The following is a 12555-nucleotide window of genomic DNA, read 5'->3' as shown; positions in this document are numbered from 1 at the left end:
GCCTCAGCCTCCTGAGTAGCTGGGACTACAGGCATGAAACACCATGCCAGACTAATTTCAAATCCCACTTTCTTTTCCACAGTCAGGAAGAAAAACAAGATTCTCCTCTATTCCCAGTTTGCTTTTTCTCTCCCCCCAATACCTCCCCACTTCTCTTTTTTTAATTGTGGTAAAATAAACAAATGTACATAACATAATATTTACCATCTTAACCATGTTTAAGTGTACAGTTCAGTAACATTAAGTACATTTATGTTTTTGTGTTACTATCATTGCCATCCATCTTCAGAATGTGTTTTTTTAGAGAGAGTCTATGTTGCTCAGGCTGACCTTGATCTCCTGGGCTCAAACTATCCTCCTGCCTCAGCCTTAGGAGTCTCTGGGACATAAAAACTGTATACCCATTAAGCAATAATTCCCCATTCCCTTCTCTCCAGCCTCTGATAACCTCTAATCTACTTTCTGTCTCTATGACAATGTTTTTCAACCTTTTTTATCTCACGGCACACTTACCCCTATAGTTAAACTTCCATAGCACAATTAAATCATGTTGATCAAAAGCAAAAGAATATTCTTCTTTTTTTTTTTTTTTTTGAGACACAGTCTCATTTTGTTGCCCTCGGTAGAGTGCCAGGGCATCACAGCTCACAGCAACCTCAAACACTTAGACTCAAGCAATTCTCTTGCCTCAGCCTCCCAAGCAGCTGGGATTATAGGCATCCGCTACAACACCCAGCTATTTTTAGAGATGGGGTCTCACTCTAGTTCAGGCTGGTCTCGAACCTGTGAGCTCAAGCAATCCACAGCCTCCCAGAGTGCTAGGATTATAGGTGTGAGTCACAGTGCCTGACAAAAAAAACAGAATATTTGAATTTCTTTTGAAAATAATTTAATTAATGAACTTTAAAATTTTTGCAGCTAACTGGTTAAAAATCACTGCTCAGTGAGCTTGACTCTTCTGAGTACCTCAGATAAATGGAATCATACAATATTTGTCCATTTGTGACTGGTTCATTTCACTGAGCATCATGTTTTCAAGATTCATCCATGCGGTAGCATGTGTCAATTTCCTTCCTTCCTTTCTGAGGCTGAATATTCCATTGTATAATATGTATATCCCATATTTTATATACTCACGTCCGTTGATCAACACTTGAGTTATTTCCATCTTTTGACTATTATGAATAATGCTGCTATGAACACTGACACACAAATATCTGGTCCAGTCCCTGTTTTCAATTCTGTTGGATAAATAATTAGGAGTGGAATTGTTGGATTTTAAGGTAATCTGATGTTCAACCTTTTGAGGAATTGTTTTGTGCAAATTATTTTCCACATGGGCGTCTACTGTCTTCAGTGACTGCATCATTCTACACTCCCAGGAGCAAAGCACTAGGATTCCAATTTCTCCACGTCCTCCCTAACACTTGTTATTTTCTGTTTTTTCCTAATAGCCGTCCTAGAAGGTGTGAAGTATGGCTTTGATTTGCTCCAGACCACTTTGCATTGAGTGGTCCAGGACCCTCCTTGTGAGGCACCATTAACTTGACTTTGACTCTTCACCCCACAACCAGCTGCCTCACTTTCATCTCCAACTCAAAAATCCAGCTGGCTTAGCCAAGATTATGATTGATTGATTCTCTTTGGGTCTGCTATCTCCCCCGGTCCAGCCAGGTTTGAGCAAGGGGATAGAGAGAGGTGGTCTGTGGGGCTTCCCTTTCTAGGAATGGAATGATTTAGAAAGGCAGGGGTTGGGCAGCGCCTGTGGCTCAGTCGGTAGGGCGCCGGCCCCATATACCAAGGGTGGTGGGTTCATACCCAGCCCCGGCCAAACTGCAACCAAAAAAATAGCTGGGCGTTGTGGTGGGCGCCTGTAGTCCCAGCTACTTGGGAGGCTGAGGCAAGAGAATCGCTTAAGCCCAGGAGTTGGAGGTTGCTGTGAGCTGTGTGAGGCCACGGCACTCTACCAAGGGCCAGAAAGTGAGACTCTGTCTCTACAAAAAAAAAAAAAGAAAGGCAGGGGTTAAGAGGGGAAGTCAAGGGCAGACTTGGGCGGTCTCGACCTGTGTAGACCCATGGCACAAGGTCAGGCGGAATGCACGTCATCTATATTTGGCCACAAGAAGCTGGCCCTCAGAAATGTCAGTTTGTCCACGTACCAACAGGAGAGCCAGCTCCCATTAATACAGTGGTTCTCAACCTGTGGGAACTCTATTAAAGGGTGGCGGTGTCAGGAAGATTGAGAACCACTGCATTAATAACCCTAGTTAAACGAGTTCTCAGTCCCTGGAGTAGCTATCAGAATGTTCTTGTTTTTATTTTCTTCAGAGTGTTTCTTTATTCATTTAGAATGAAAACTAGGTGGGCCAGGACAGCTGTCTTTGCAGCCATACCCCACAAGAAGCCCAGATGTGATCAGACTGTGTGGTCAGAGTGGCATTAGAGTAAGGGGAGCCAGGGACTGCCTATCTCAGGGCCCAGGAGCCAGGACACCCTCACCCTGCAAGCCCAGGGTGATCTTGCCACAGTTGACTTCTTATGTCTCCTGCATTTGTGCTCTTGGATGCCAGCTGTCAACAGTCTGGAAACACCGATCCACCTTGAAGAATCTGATGGAAGCCATAGACCTAGAAAACTCTACATACACAAGTTTTGACCAGGCGCAGTGGCTTATGCCTGGAATCCTAGCACTCTGGGAGGAAAAGGTGGGAGGATGCTTGAGCTCAGGAATTCAAGACCAGCCTGAGCAAGAGTGAGACCCATTTCTACAAAAAATAGAAAAATTAGCTAGGTATGGTGGCAAACCCTAGTAGTCTCAGCTACTCAGGAGGCTAAGGCAAGAGGATCATTGGAGTTTAGGAATTGGAGGTTTTAGTGAGCTGTGATGATGTCTAGCCCAGGGAACAGAGTGAGTCTTTGTCCCCACCCCCTAAAAAACAAAAACCAAACACCCTAGTTTTGCATTCAGTGGTATGGCTTTGAGATAGTGCTCCGTGTCCACCAACTCCACTTTCCTCTCCTCTTGGCACGCAGGAACATTGCATTTCCTAGCCATTCCTAGGGTTAACTGAGGCCATGTGATTGAACTGAGAGGGCAGAAATGAGGGATACCACTCCCAGGCCTGGTCCCTAACACCTCCCTCACCATCTTCCATTCTGTGTCCCCTGCTGACCAGATGCAGAGGACCCAGAGGCAGACTCCAAGCCCTCCAAGCAAGCAAAGAGAGGAGGAGCCCCTGACTGCATGAACCACCAGGCCCTCCCCACCCAAAGCTGACTTGCTCTGCACTATGACCCAAGTAAGAAAGAAACATGTGTGTGAAGCCATGGGCACCAGAAGGCTGGACTACTCTGACTGGCACTCCCCCGGAAAGGGCCATCCACAAATCCCCACTCTCCTGCTCAACCTGTCCTGATTGTATCCAAACCCAACACCGCTCAGATCATTTATTTAACACTCACTGAATTACAAGCACATTCAAGTCCCACCCACACAAATCACTGGGTTCCCAACCTTCGTTAACACATTTTCACATACTCTGGGTGGAATCCCATGATGGCAGCCGTGTTTGTTGAACTGACAAGGGCTTGAGGCCAACAGAAGCTACCCAAATCCTTGGGTGGCCTTGAGTGTTGCACTTAACTATCTTACACTATCCAACTCTTTCCATCACAGGCATAATTCCTGTCCTGTCAACCCCATGAGCACTGGAGCTGAGAGGCCTGAGAGCCTCACTAGGGAGAGGGCTCCACAGTAATCAGATAAATCCATCATGATCACAAGGATGGAGACATAGAACTAATGCTCTTATGACCTGAAATAAAAATCTTAACCCCCTTACCTGACTGAATGGACCCCCTTGTAGCCAAAAGGACCTCCAAAATACCCTAAATCTGACCCTGAGGTGAGAGGTCAGAACTGCCTAGTGATGTCATCCTCCCTTTTTGGAAATATCTTTTGTAGCTCATTAACAGGCTTAAGACTATGCAAGGCAAAGCTCGAACCTCCTCTGCAGGTCCCCAGTTGACTTAGCAGACCACTTGAGTCTAGGTTATTTGGCCAGTATATGTCAGGTGGCTTGTCTCTGATTAACAGACTTCCTCATCTTAAAACATTCCAAGCCTTTAGACAACTAAAGAGATGGGTGTCTTGCTCTTGCTCAGGCTGGGCTCGAACCTGTGAACTCAGGCAATCCACCTGCCTCGGACTCCCCAGTGTTAGGATTACAGGTGTGAGCCACTGTGCCTGGCCAAACCAAAGAATCTTTAAACCCACCTGTAACCTCTAATCTCCCACTTGGAGATGTCCTGCCTTTTCAGGACAAATCAGCGTGCACCTTCCATATATTGATTTATGACTTTGCATGTAATTCCAGTGTCCTTGAAATGTGTAAAACAAAATTGTAACCCAACCACAGTGAGACCACTTACTCAAGGTTTCTTGGAGTGGCTCTCTGGGCCATGGTTGCATATATTTAGCTCAGAATAAACCTTTTTAAATTGTTAGAGTTTGAGTTCTTTTCCATTGACACTCTACTCTATTTAAGGTAACCTCTGTCCCCTGTCAGCCTATGAGCTTTCTCTCCAGTGTGCCCTGCCCAGTGTGGTCTGAACTTAGAGCCTCATTGGCTACAGAGGACAGTTTCTTTCTGCTGACCTATAAGCTATGCCCTAGCCCCTGCTCTAGAGAGGTACGCAGGGGGCATGGGTGGTATCACTGGGATTAGGCTCTCAGAGAGGCACTCTGGGGCCACAGAAATCTCAGCTCAATATCCTTGCCTCAGACTCTTGGGGCATTCTGTCCACTTTATGTTTCTGACTAATCCCAACCAGGTGTTCATAGAACTAAAGGACTTTTCTAGGGAAAAATGTAAAGAGTGGGTGGGAGGTAGGGCCCAGGAGGATCCTGGTGCTTGCCTTGGGTGAAGAGGCAGGTCCGAAGAACTTTGCTGAAGAATGGAGGAGGCTTGGAGGCTCAGATGCAGGAGGCGGGGTCACCTGTTTCAGCTCCTCTCCTGCAGCCTAAAGAGATGAGGTCCAGATATTGATGCTCAAAAGCCCCCTGGGTGGAAGAAGCCATGGGAGTTAGGGCAGGGGGCAAAGGGAGCAGGAATGCCATCAGCCAGGACATGGGCAAGGTGGCAGGAGTGTCTGCTAGGAAGAGGTGTGACTAACGCCCCTGGAGGGCTCTCCAGGGCAAAAGCAAACACTGAGGCCCTGCTGCTCCCACAGAGCCCTGCCCCCGCCCCAGCTATAAGGGCCTCTGCCCAAGCAGAGCGCCCAGGCTTTGGAGGTGTCATGGCCAAGTCACAACTGCTGCTGTGGCTGCTGCTGCCCACACTCTACAGCCCAGGTGCTGGTGAGTCCCTGACCTTCCTCTCACATGCAGCCCTGCCACTCACTGAGCATCGGCTTTATGCCAAGTGTTACCCCAAGTCCATGCATGATCCTCATTTTAAAGACAGGCAGCTGGGGTCAGAGAAGCTTCAGGGCTTGTCCAATGTCACACAGCTGGTGGGTACTAGAGCAGGTAGAACCCTGCTCCTAACACCAGCATGTGTAAGGGCCGTGCGCTTACAGTAAAATTAGGCTTGGAGGTGGGGTAAAGTCAGGGTGCTGGGTGTGTAGCCTGGATCCTGACTCACGTTTCTCTGGCCTCAAACTATAGCTGTTGGGGCTGCTTCATCCCTGGCCTGTGCCCAGGGCCCTGAATTCTGGTGCCAAAACCTGGAGCAAGCCCTTCAGTGTGGAGCCCTGGGGCACTGCCTACAAGAGGTCTGGGGACACGTGGAAGCCGTGAGTACCACCAAGGATGCTTGGCGACTGGGGCCTGGGACAGAGAGTGTTGGGAGGACTTTAGATGAACATGAGGGGATTGGAGCCCCCACAAGAATGGGATGGGGAGAGTGGGCCGTTGCCCATTAGTTAGAGTGTCCTGGCAGCCCCTGCCTGAGAGAGCCTACCCCCTGGAGCAGGACATGTGACCCTACTCACATCTTCCCTACTTTGGGGGTCCCCTCCCTAGGAGGACTTGTGCCAAGAGTGTGAGGACATCGTCAACATCCTCACCAAGATGACCAAGGAGGCCATTTTCCAGGTGATTGAGGCCCAGATCCTAGACGAAGCCTGGGGTTCAGATGAGGGGCAGAGTAGGGGAGGAGGGGTGAGCCCCTTCAGTGGCTTCTTCCAGGCTGAGGGAGAGGCCTGGTTCTTCCTTTTTTTTTTTTCTTGAGACAGAGCCTCAAGCTGTCACCCTGGGTAGAGTGCAGTGGCATCACAGCTCTCAGCAATCTCCAACTCCTGGGCTTAAGCGATTCTCTTCCCTCCTCCCAAGTAGCTGGGACTACAGGCGCCCACCACAACTCCTGGCTACTTTTTGGTTGTAGTTGTCATTGTTGTTTGACAGGCCCGAGCTGGATTCGAACCTGCCAGCTCTAGTGTATGTGGCTGGGGCCTTAGCCACTTGAGCTACAGGCGCCGAGCCAAAGAGAGGCCTGGTTCTGCTGGGAACACATGGCCACAGTCTTTCCTGGGGGCCAGCAGTGGAGGGGCCTACATGTACCCAGCTGCTTAACTCCCTGACACTCTCTGAATGCCAGTGCCCTGGGAGGGGGTGATCTGCCCTGGTGGTCATTCTGTGTCCAGAGACTCAGGCAGGGACAGATCACAGAGAGACCAAGCTGATGGCCCCCCCATCCCTCCAGGAAATGATGCGGAAGTTCCTGGAGCAGGAGTGTGATGTCCTCCCCTTGAAGCTGCTGGTGCCTCGGTGCCATGATGCGCTTGATGTCTACTTCCCCCTGGTCATCAACTACTTCCAGCGCCAGATTGTGAGGGCCACAAGCTTGCCTCCTGCCTGCCTCCCACACTGGCCCAAGCCCACTTTGCCCAGAGTGACCCCCCATGCAGCACCCCAGCTCTGTACACACACACACACACACACACACACACACACACACGCACACACACACCCTGCCCCCAACAGGCCCAGGAAACTAAGTGCCTTTCAGCCAGGCACCAGGATCAGAGCCTCACCTGCTCAGGTGCACACATGATGGGCCTGCATACTCACACACTCACACACGTACTCCCATACATGTGCTTACACGCTTATTCATTCCCACAAACACAGGTGCTCATGCTCATTCGCACGTATTCCTGGCCACCTGCCCCTAATCTCTGCCTTTTGTCCCACCTCAAAGCTCTAAACCACAGCGCCCCCACCCTGCCTGCACCCCCCCTTCCAGTGGCCCCGGTCCCTGAGTCCTCGGGCCAGCCTGAGAAGAAGTGGGGTTCCCTCCCCAACCCTAACACTCCCACCTTGTGCTGTGCCCTAGAACCCGAAGGCCATCTGTGAGCACCTGGGTCTGTGCAAACCTGGGCAGCCCAAGCCACAGCAGGAGCCGGGAATGCAGCACCTTCTGGCCAGCAAGCTGGTCCTCCCTGTGCTGCCTGGGGCCCTGCAGGCGAGGCCTGGGCCTCACACGCAGGTGAGAGAGGTCCCCACAGCCAGTTAATTGGGATCCCACACTTGGGCCCCCGGAAGGGCCTAAGACAGGTGGGAGAGAAAAGGCGGCAGGGGAGGCCGAGCCTGGAGGACTCTTCTCCCCACCCCAGCCCAGGCTCTCCTCTTTTCTCCCCCCAGGATCTCTCTGAGCAGCAGTTCCCCATCCCCCTCCCCTTCTGCTGGCTCTGCAAGACTCTGATCAAGCGGATCCAAGCTATGATTCCCAAGGTGAGGCGTCCAGGGCCATGTGGAGCTTGGAGGACCCCCAGCAGCTCCAGTTCCCTCCCAACTCATACCCCGGCCAGGAGTTGGCAGGGGAGCCACTGTGCAAGGCCCCACCCAAGGGAACCCAAAGCCCAGGCTCAGGCCCACTGGTGCCAGTTCATTCAACAAACATTAAGCCCCAGCTATACGGCTGGCACTGTGCCAGGTGCCGAGTACAAAAATGGGGGATGGCCAGCTTTATCCTCCAGCCACTCACCATCCGATGGAGAAAATCCCCAGTTGTCTCTATAGGAAATGAGTTCTAATTTTTCAAAAGGAGAATTGACTCCCCATCCCTGCCTGTGTCTAACTTGGAATCTTCCAGACCTGTAGCTGCCATTGCCTGATGCCTCCCACCCTACCTAAAGGCCACTCTGCCCCCAGACAGGCCCCAAATAAGGAGAAGCCCCCTCCTCAGCCCTTTCCCAGATGGTATCCTGCAGGGCAGGGGCCCCTCACAAGGGCAGCTGAGACTCCAGCCTTCCCCAGCCTGCCCAGGGCAGAGCGCAGAGCAAAGGATTCATTTGGAGTTCTCCAGGTGGGGAGGTATTAGGCTACTGTGTATTAGACCTGCTGAGGCGGTGATGATCCTTCACTCCACCCAAAGTGAACTTGGCAAGCTCAAGGGGTAAGGGCCAGTGCTCTGCACTGGGCAGGGAGGGCCAGAAGGAGAGTGGGCCTTCTGAGCCAAGTTAAGAAACAGTAGCTTTGGGCAGTGCCTGTGGCTCAGTGGGCAGGGTGCCAGCCCCAAGGGTGGCAGGTTTGAACCCAACTCCGGCCAAACTGCAACAAAAAATAGCCGGGCATTGTGGCAGGTGCTTGTAGTCCCGGCTACTCGGAAGGCTGAGGCAAGAGAATCACCTAAGCCCAGGAGTTGGAGGTTGCTGTGAGCTGTGACGCCACACCACTCTACTGAGAGTGATAAAGTGAGACTCTGTCTCTAAAAAAAAAAAAAAGAAAGAAAAGAAAAAGAAACACTAGCTTTATTGTGAGTGCAGTTTACATAGATTTAAGGGTTTGAGCAGGGAAAGATCACTCTCCTGCTGTAAGAAGGAAGGACGGGGCAGGTGAAAGGCAAGAATAAAAGCAGGAGGTCCACGAGGCTTACTGCGGTGGGGCAGGGAGGGAACCTAGGCATGCACTGAGAACACGCTGGAAGGGGGCTGGCCAGCACCTGGGAATGGACAGGCCTGGGGAGGGAGGCGGGAGGAGTCCACAATGACTCCTACAGACTGTGGCTTCAACCTGCTCTCTGGCCGTGGAGATGGGGAAACTGGAGAAGAAACAGTTTCAAGCAGAAACAGGGAGAACTCACGCCTGGGCCTGGGAAGTGCCAGGAGAAGAGCGTCATCAGCAGGTGGCTTAATGGGGGTAAGGTCCATCCGGCCACCTCAGTCTGAGTGTCACTGGCTTGTGGGCCAGGTTAAAACCCAAGGAACAGGGTAGGGAAGAAGTCGGCAAGGGGACATGTAGCCAAGGTACCCCTGGTAGTAGCCAGCTACAGAAACCAAGGGAAGACAGGGAAGAGAGGAGGGCTTCCCCTGGACCAAAAGGTCAAGCAAGATAAATGACCAGCGGGGTTTGGTGAGAGAGGGAGGTAGACAGCAGTTTTGGAAGAGTGGTGGGGCAGAGTCCCACTCTGGGGAGGGGAGGAGGCCGAACAGCAAGTGCTGAGGACACTTTGAAGAGTTTCTCAGGAAGGTGAACGGGGGCGGGGGGGCAGGTCAGCCAAGGAGAGAGAGGAGGGTGCAGGGGTCACATGGGGAAGAGGTATCACTTCCCTGGCCCCACTTTTACCTCCCTCTCCCAGCACTGGGGACAGCTGGGGCTGCAGGTGGAGCTCCTGTGAAAGGGTGAGGGCGGGAAGCAATGAGCTGGAGACTTGCTACTCTCTCCTTGCCCTTCACTCACAGGTGGTATTTGGAAGCAGGATGGGGTGGGGAAACTACTGGTTTCACTAGAGGCTCCTAAAAACAGGCACATGTTGGCTGCAGCGACCACATAGGAGCTGACCCACCTGTGGGAAGGTAGAGCAAGCTCTGGGTCAGGAGGGAAAAGACATAGCTTCTGGCCCTAGCTCTGGCCAGGCTGCCTTGCTGGGCTAGCCATGCTCTCTCAGTGAGTCTGCAGCCTTTGGAGCCAGACCTAGGTCTAGGGCCGGCTCCTGCACTCAGTGACTCTGGGTGAGTCCCCCGGGTTCCCTGGACTCTCTGATCCTCAGTATCCTAGTCCATAAACAGCCTTCCTCTCCCTCCTAGAAAGGAACAAGGGGAGGTGACCCTTGCCAAGGGAAGGTCCCATTCTGCCTTCTCTCTGCCCCTGCCCCAGGGTGTGTTAGCCGTGGCAGTAGGCCAAGTATGCCGCGTGGTACCCCTGGTGGTGGGTGGCATCTGCCAGTGCCTGGCCGAACGCTACACTGTCATCCTACTGGACGCAATACTGGGCCGCGTGCTGCCCCAGCTGGTCTGTGGCCTCGTCCTCCGGTGCTCCAGCATGGATATCACTGGTCCAGGTAAGCCTGTTCCCCATTACCTGGCCCACTGCCCTCTCTCCTCCTCCCCTTGCCCTGGTCCTGCAGGGTGGGAACCAAGCACCTCTGCAGGACAGCCTGACCCTTTTCTCTCTAGCCCTTACCACTCTAGGGTCCCTGCCAGGACAATGGCTGCCACAAGACTCTGAGTGTCACCTCTGTGTGTCTGTGGCCACCCAGGCCCAGAACAGCAGCGAGCAGGCCATGCCACAGGCAATGAACCAGGCCTGCCTGGGCTCCTGGCTAGACAGGCAAAAGGTGTGTAGCAGAAACACAGGGACTCATGGTTAGCGCCTATGCATGGTGAAGAGCTAAGCCCAGGAAACAATTTGCAGCCAGAGACTGTCCAGACACAGGGTAGGCCAGACTGGAGCCAGACAGGCAAAAAGCACATGGATCAGACAACAGTGGGACTATAACTTAAAGCAAAACCTGCTATAGGTCAGGACAAAGGACTGTGGGCTCCAGAGGACCAGCAGGGCTCCCTCAAGGGCTGAGTAAGCACTACCAGGGCCTCGTAGGCCCAGCTGTCTGCCAGGAGTAACACAGGGCCCAGTGGAGCTGGGGGAGGGCCTGTCCCTGCCCCCCCTCTCCTCAAGGTATGACTCACTTGGGACAAACCCACCTGCAAAAGGAGAGAACTTGAAAGTCGTAGGGTCCTTGCCAATACTCAAGAGTCAATGACAGGAAATTCCCTTCCTAAAGCGAGATGGTGTGCTAAGCCCAGCAGCCCATGCTCTCCCAGGAGGCAGCTTTCTGCATTGTCCTCGCTCACGTCGGGTGTCAAGGCCCAGATGGACTTTATAACTCTTTCTAGAACTGAAATAGAGGAGAGGAGGAGGTGGTGACTAAAATTCTACTCTTCTGAGTTTTAAGCCCCTCCATCTTCAATGTTGCTGGCTTTTCTACCAGAAGCCTTTCACGTCGGCTGGCTCCAGCTTGTTAAAAGTTTTACTGGGCCAGGCACAGTGGCTCACACCTATAATCCTAGCACTCTAGGAGGCCAACGTGGGAGGATCACGTGAGCTTAGAAGTCTGAGACCAGCAAGAGAAATTAGCTGGGTGTGGCACCTGTAATCCCAGCTAAGGGAGGGAGGCTAAGGGAGGAGGATTGCTTGAACCCAAGAATTTGAGGTTGCTCTGAGCTAGGCTGATGCCACAGCACTCTAGTCTTGGCAACAGAGTGAGACTCCATCTCAAAAAAAAAAATGTTTTACTTACAGTTAGAGCTGTTTGGTGGGGCTGTTCAGTGGGGGATGATGTCTAGACCTAGGCACAGAGTCAGGAGGAAGGCCCTGGAATGATCCAGAGAAGTAGAAAGGCCAGGACTACAAGATGAGAGTCCTGTGATGGGCCTGGATCCACCCAAGCCATGTCTGTCTCCCTCAGTGCGAGCAATTCGTGGAGCAGCACACACCCCAGCTGCTAGCTCTGCTGTCCAAGGGCCTGGATGCCCACGCCACCTGCCAGGTACACCCACCCCTCCCAACTGGTCCTGGGCTTCCCCCAGCTCCTAGATAGCCCACCCTTTCTGCTCCATGGTCCTCAGAGGCCCAGCTGCCCTGGGCTGTCTCAGAAAGCTGAGGGAAGTCATGACAGATGGAAAAGGAGGAGTTTGGGAGGCAAGGGCAGCCTAAGGAATGGTTCGATGCCCACTATGAGAAGAAACTGTGTTCGCTGACCAGTATGGGGGGGAGGAGGCTTACAAAGTGGGTGTTCTGGCTCCTCAGGCTCTAAACTCCCTTGGCCCAAGGCCTGAAGGGTCTACTAGGTCACACCAAGAGCACCCACTAGGTGGCAGGAGCAGTGAAAGCTGTCCCTTCCCAGAAAAGCTCCCAGGACCCCCCCAGAGCTGGGAGTGGGAGCTGGGGTGACTCTGGCCCTATGCTTGTCCTTTTTCAGGCCCTTGGGGTGTGTGTAGCCTCATCCAGCCCTCTCCAGTGTCTCCACAGTCCTCACTTCTGATGACAACTCAGCGGTCTAGGTGAGTCCAGGCCTCCAACCGGAGGGAGGCAGGGCAGGTCATGACCCATCAGGGCAGGAGGCCCTTCTGTTCCCCAAGCAGAAAGAGGTGGCCACTCCTGCTGGCTGCTCCATCCTCTCTCACAGCACAGCTTGAGGTCTGAGCACCTCTGCTGGCGCCACCAGGAAATTGCCCCTTCTGGGATCCTGAGCATTCTCCTCCCCTCAGAATCCCTGTCACTCAGAGTGCCAGGCTCAAGTCTCAGCTCCCCCACCCCTGTCACAGTCCTCA

At 52.7% G+C, this 12555-nt stretch overlaps 1 protein-coding gene across 1 annotated transcript; it reads left to right on the top strand.

Annotated features, from left to right (window-relative positions):
- Positions 1-5298: 5298 nt before the first annotated feature.
- On the top strand, positions 5299-12266 carry SFTPB (surfactant protein B). Its single transcript, XM_053589351.1, has 10 exons — positions 5299-5359; positions 5669-5796; positions 6026-6097; positions 6705-6830; positions 7338-7490; positions 7646-7735; positions 10100-10283; positions 10414-10559; positions 11691-11771; positions 12204-12266. The coding sequence occupies exons 1-10, from the start codon at positions 5299-5301 to the stop codon at positions 12264-12266; spliced, it is 1104 nt and encodes a 367-aa protein (XP_053445326.1).
- The last annotated feature ends 289 nt before the right edge of the window (positions 12267-12555 follow it).

Source organism: Nycticebus coucang, chromosome 4 (genome assembly GCF_027406575.1).
Source record: "Nycticebus coucang isolate mNycCou1 chromosome 4, mNycCou1.pri, whole genome shotgun sequence".
NCBI lineage: Eukaryota > Metazoa > Chordata > Mammalia > Primates > Lorisidae > Nycticebus > Nycticebus coucang.
Note: the sequence above shows the minus strand (reverse complement) of the source record. Positions and strands in the feature narration are given on the sequence as shown.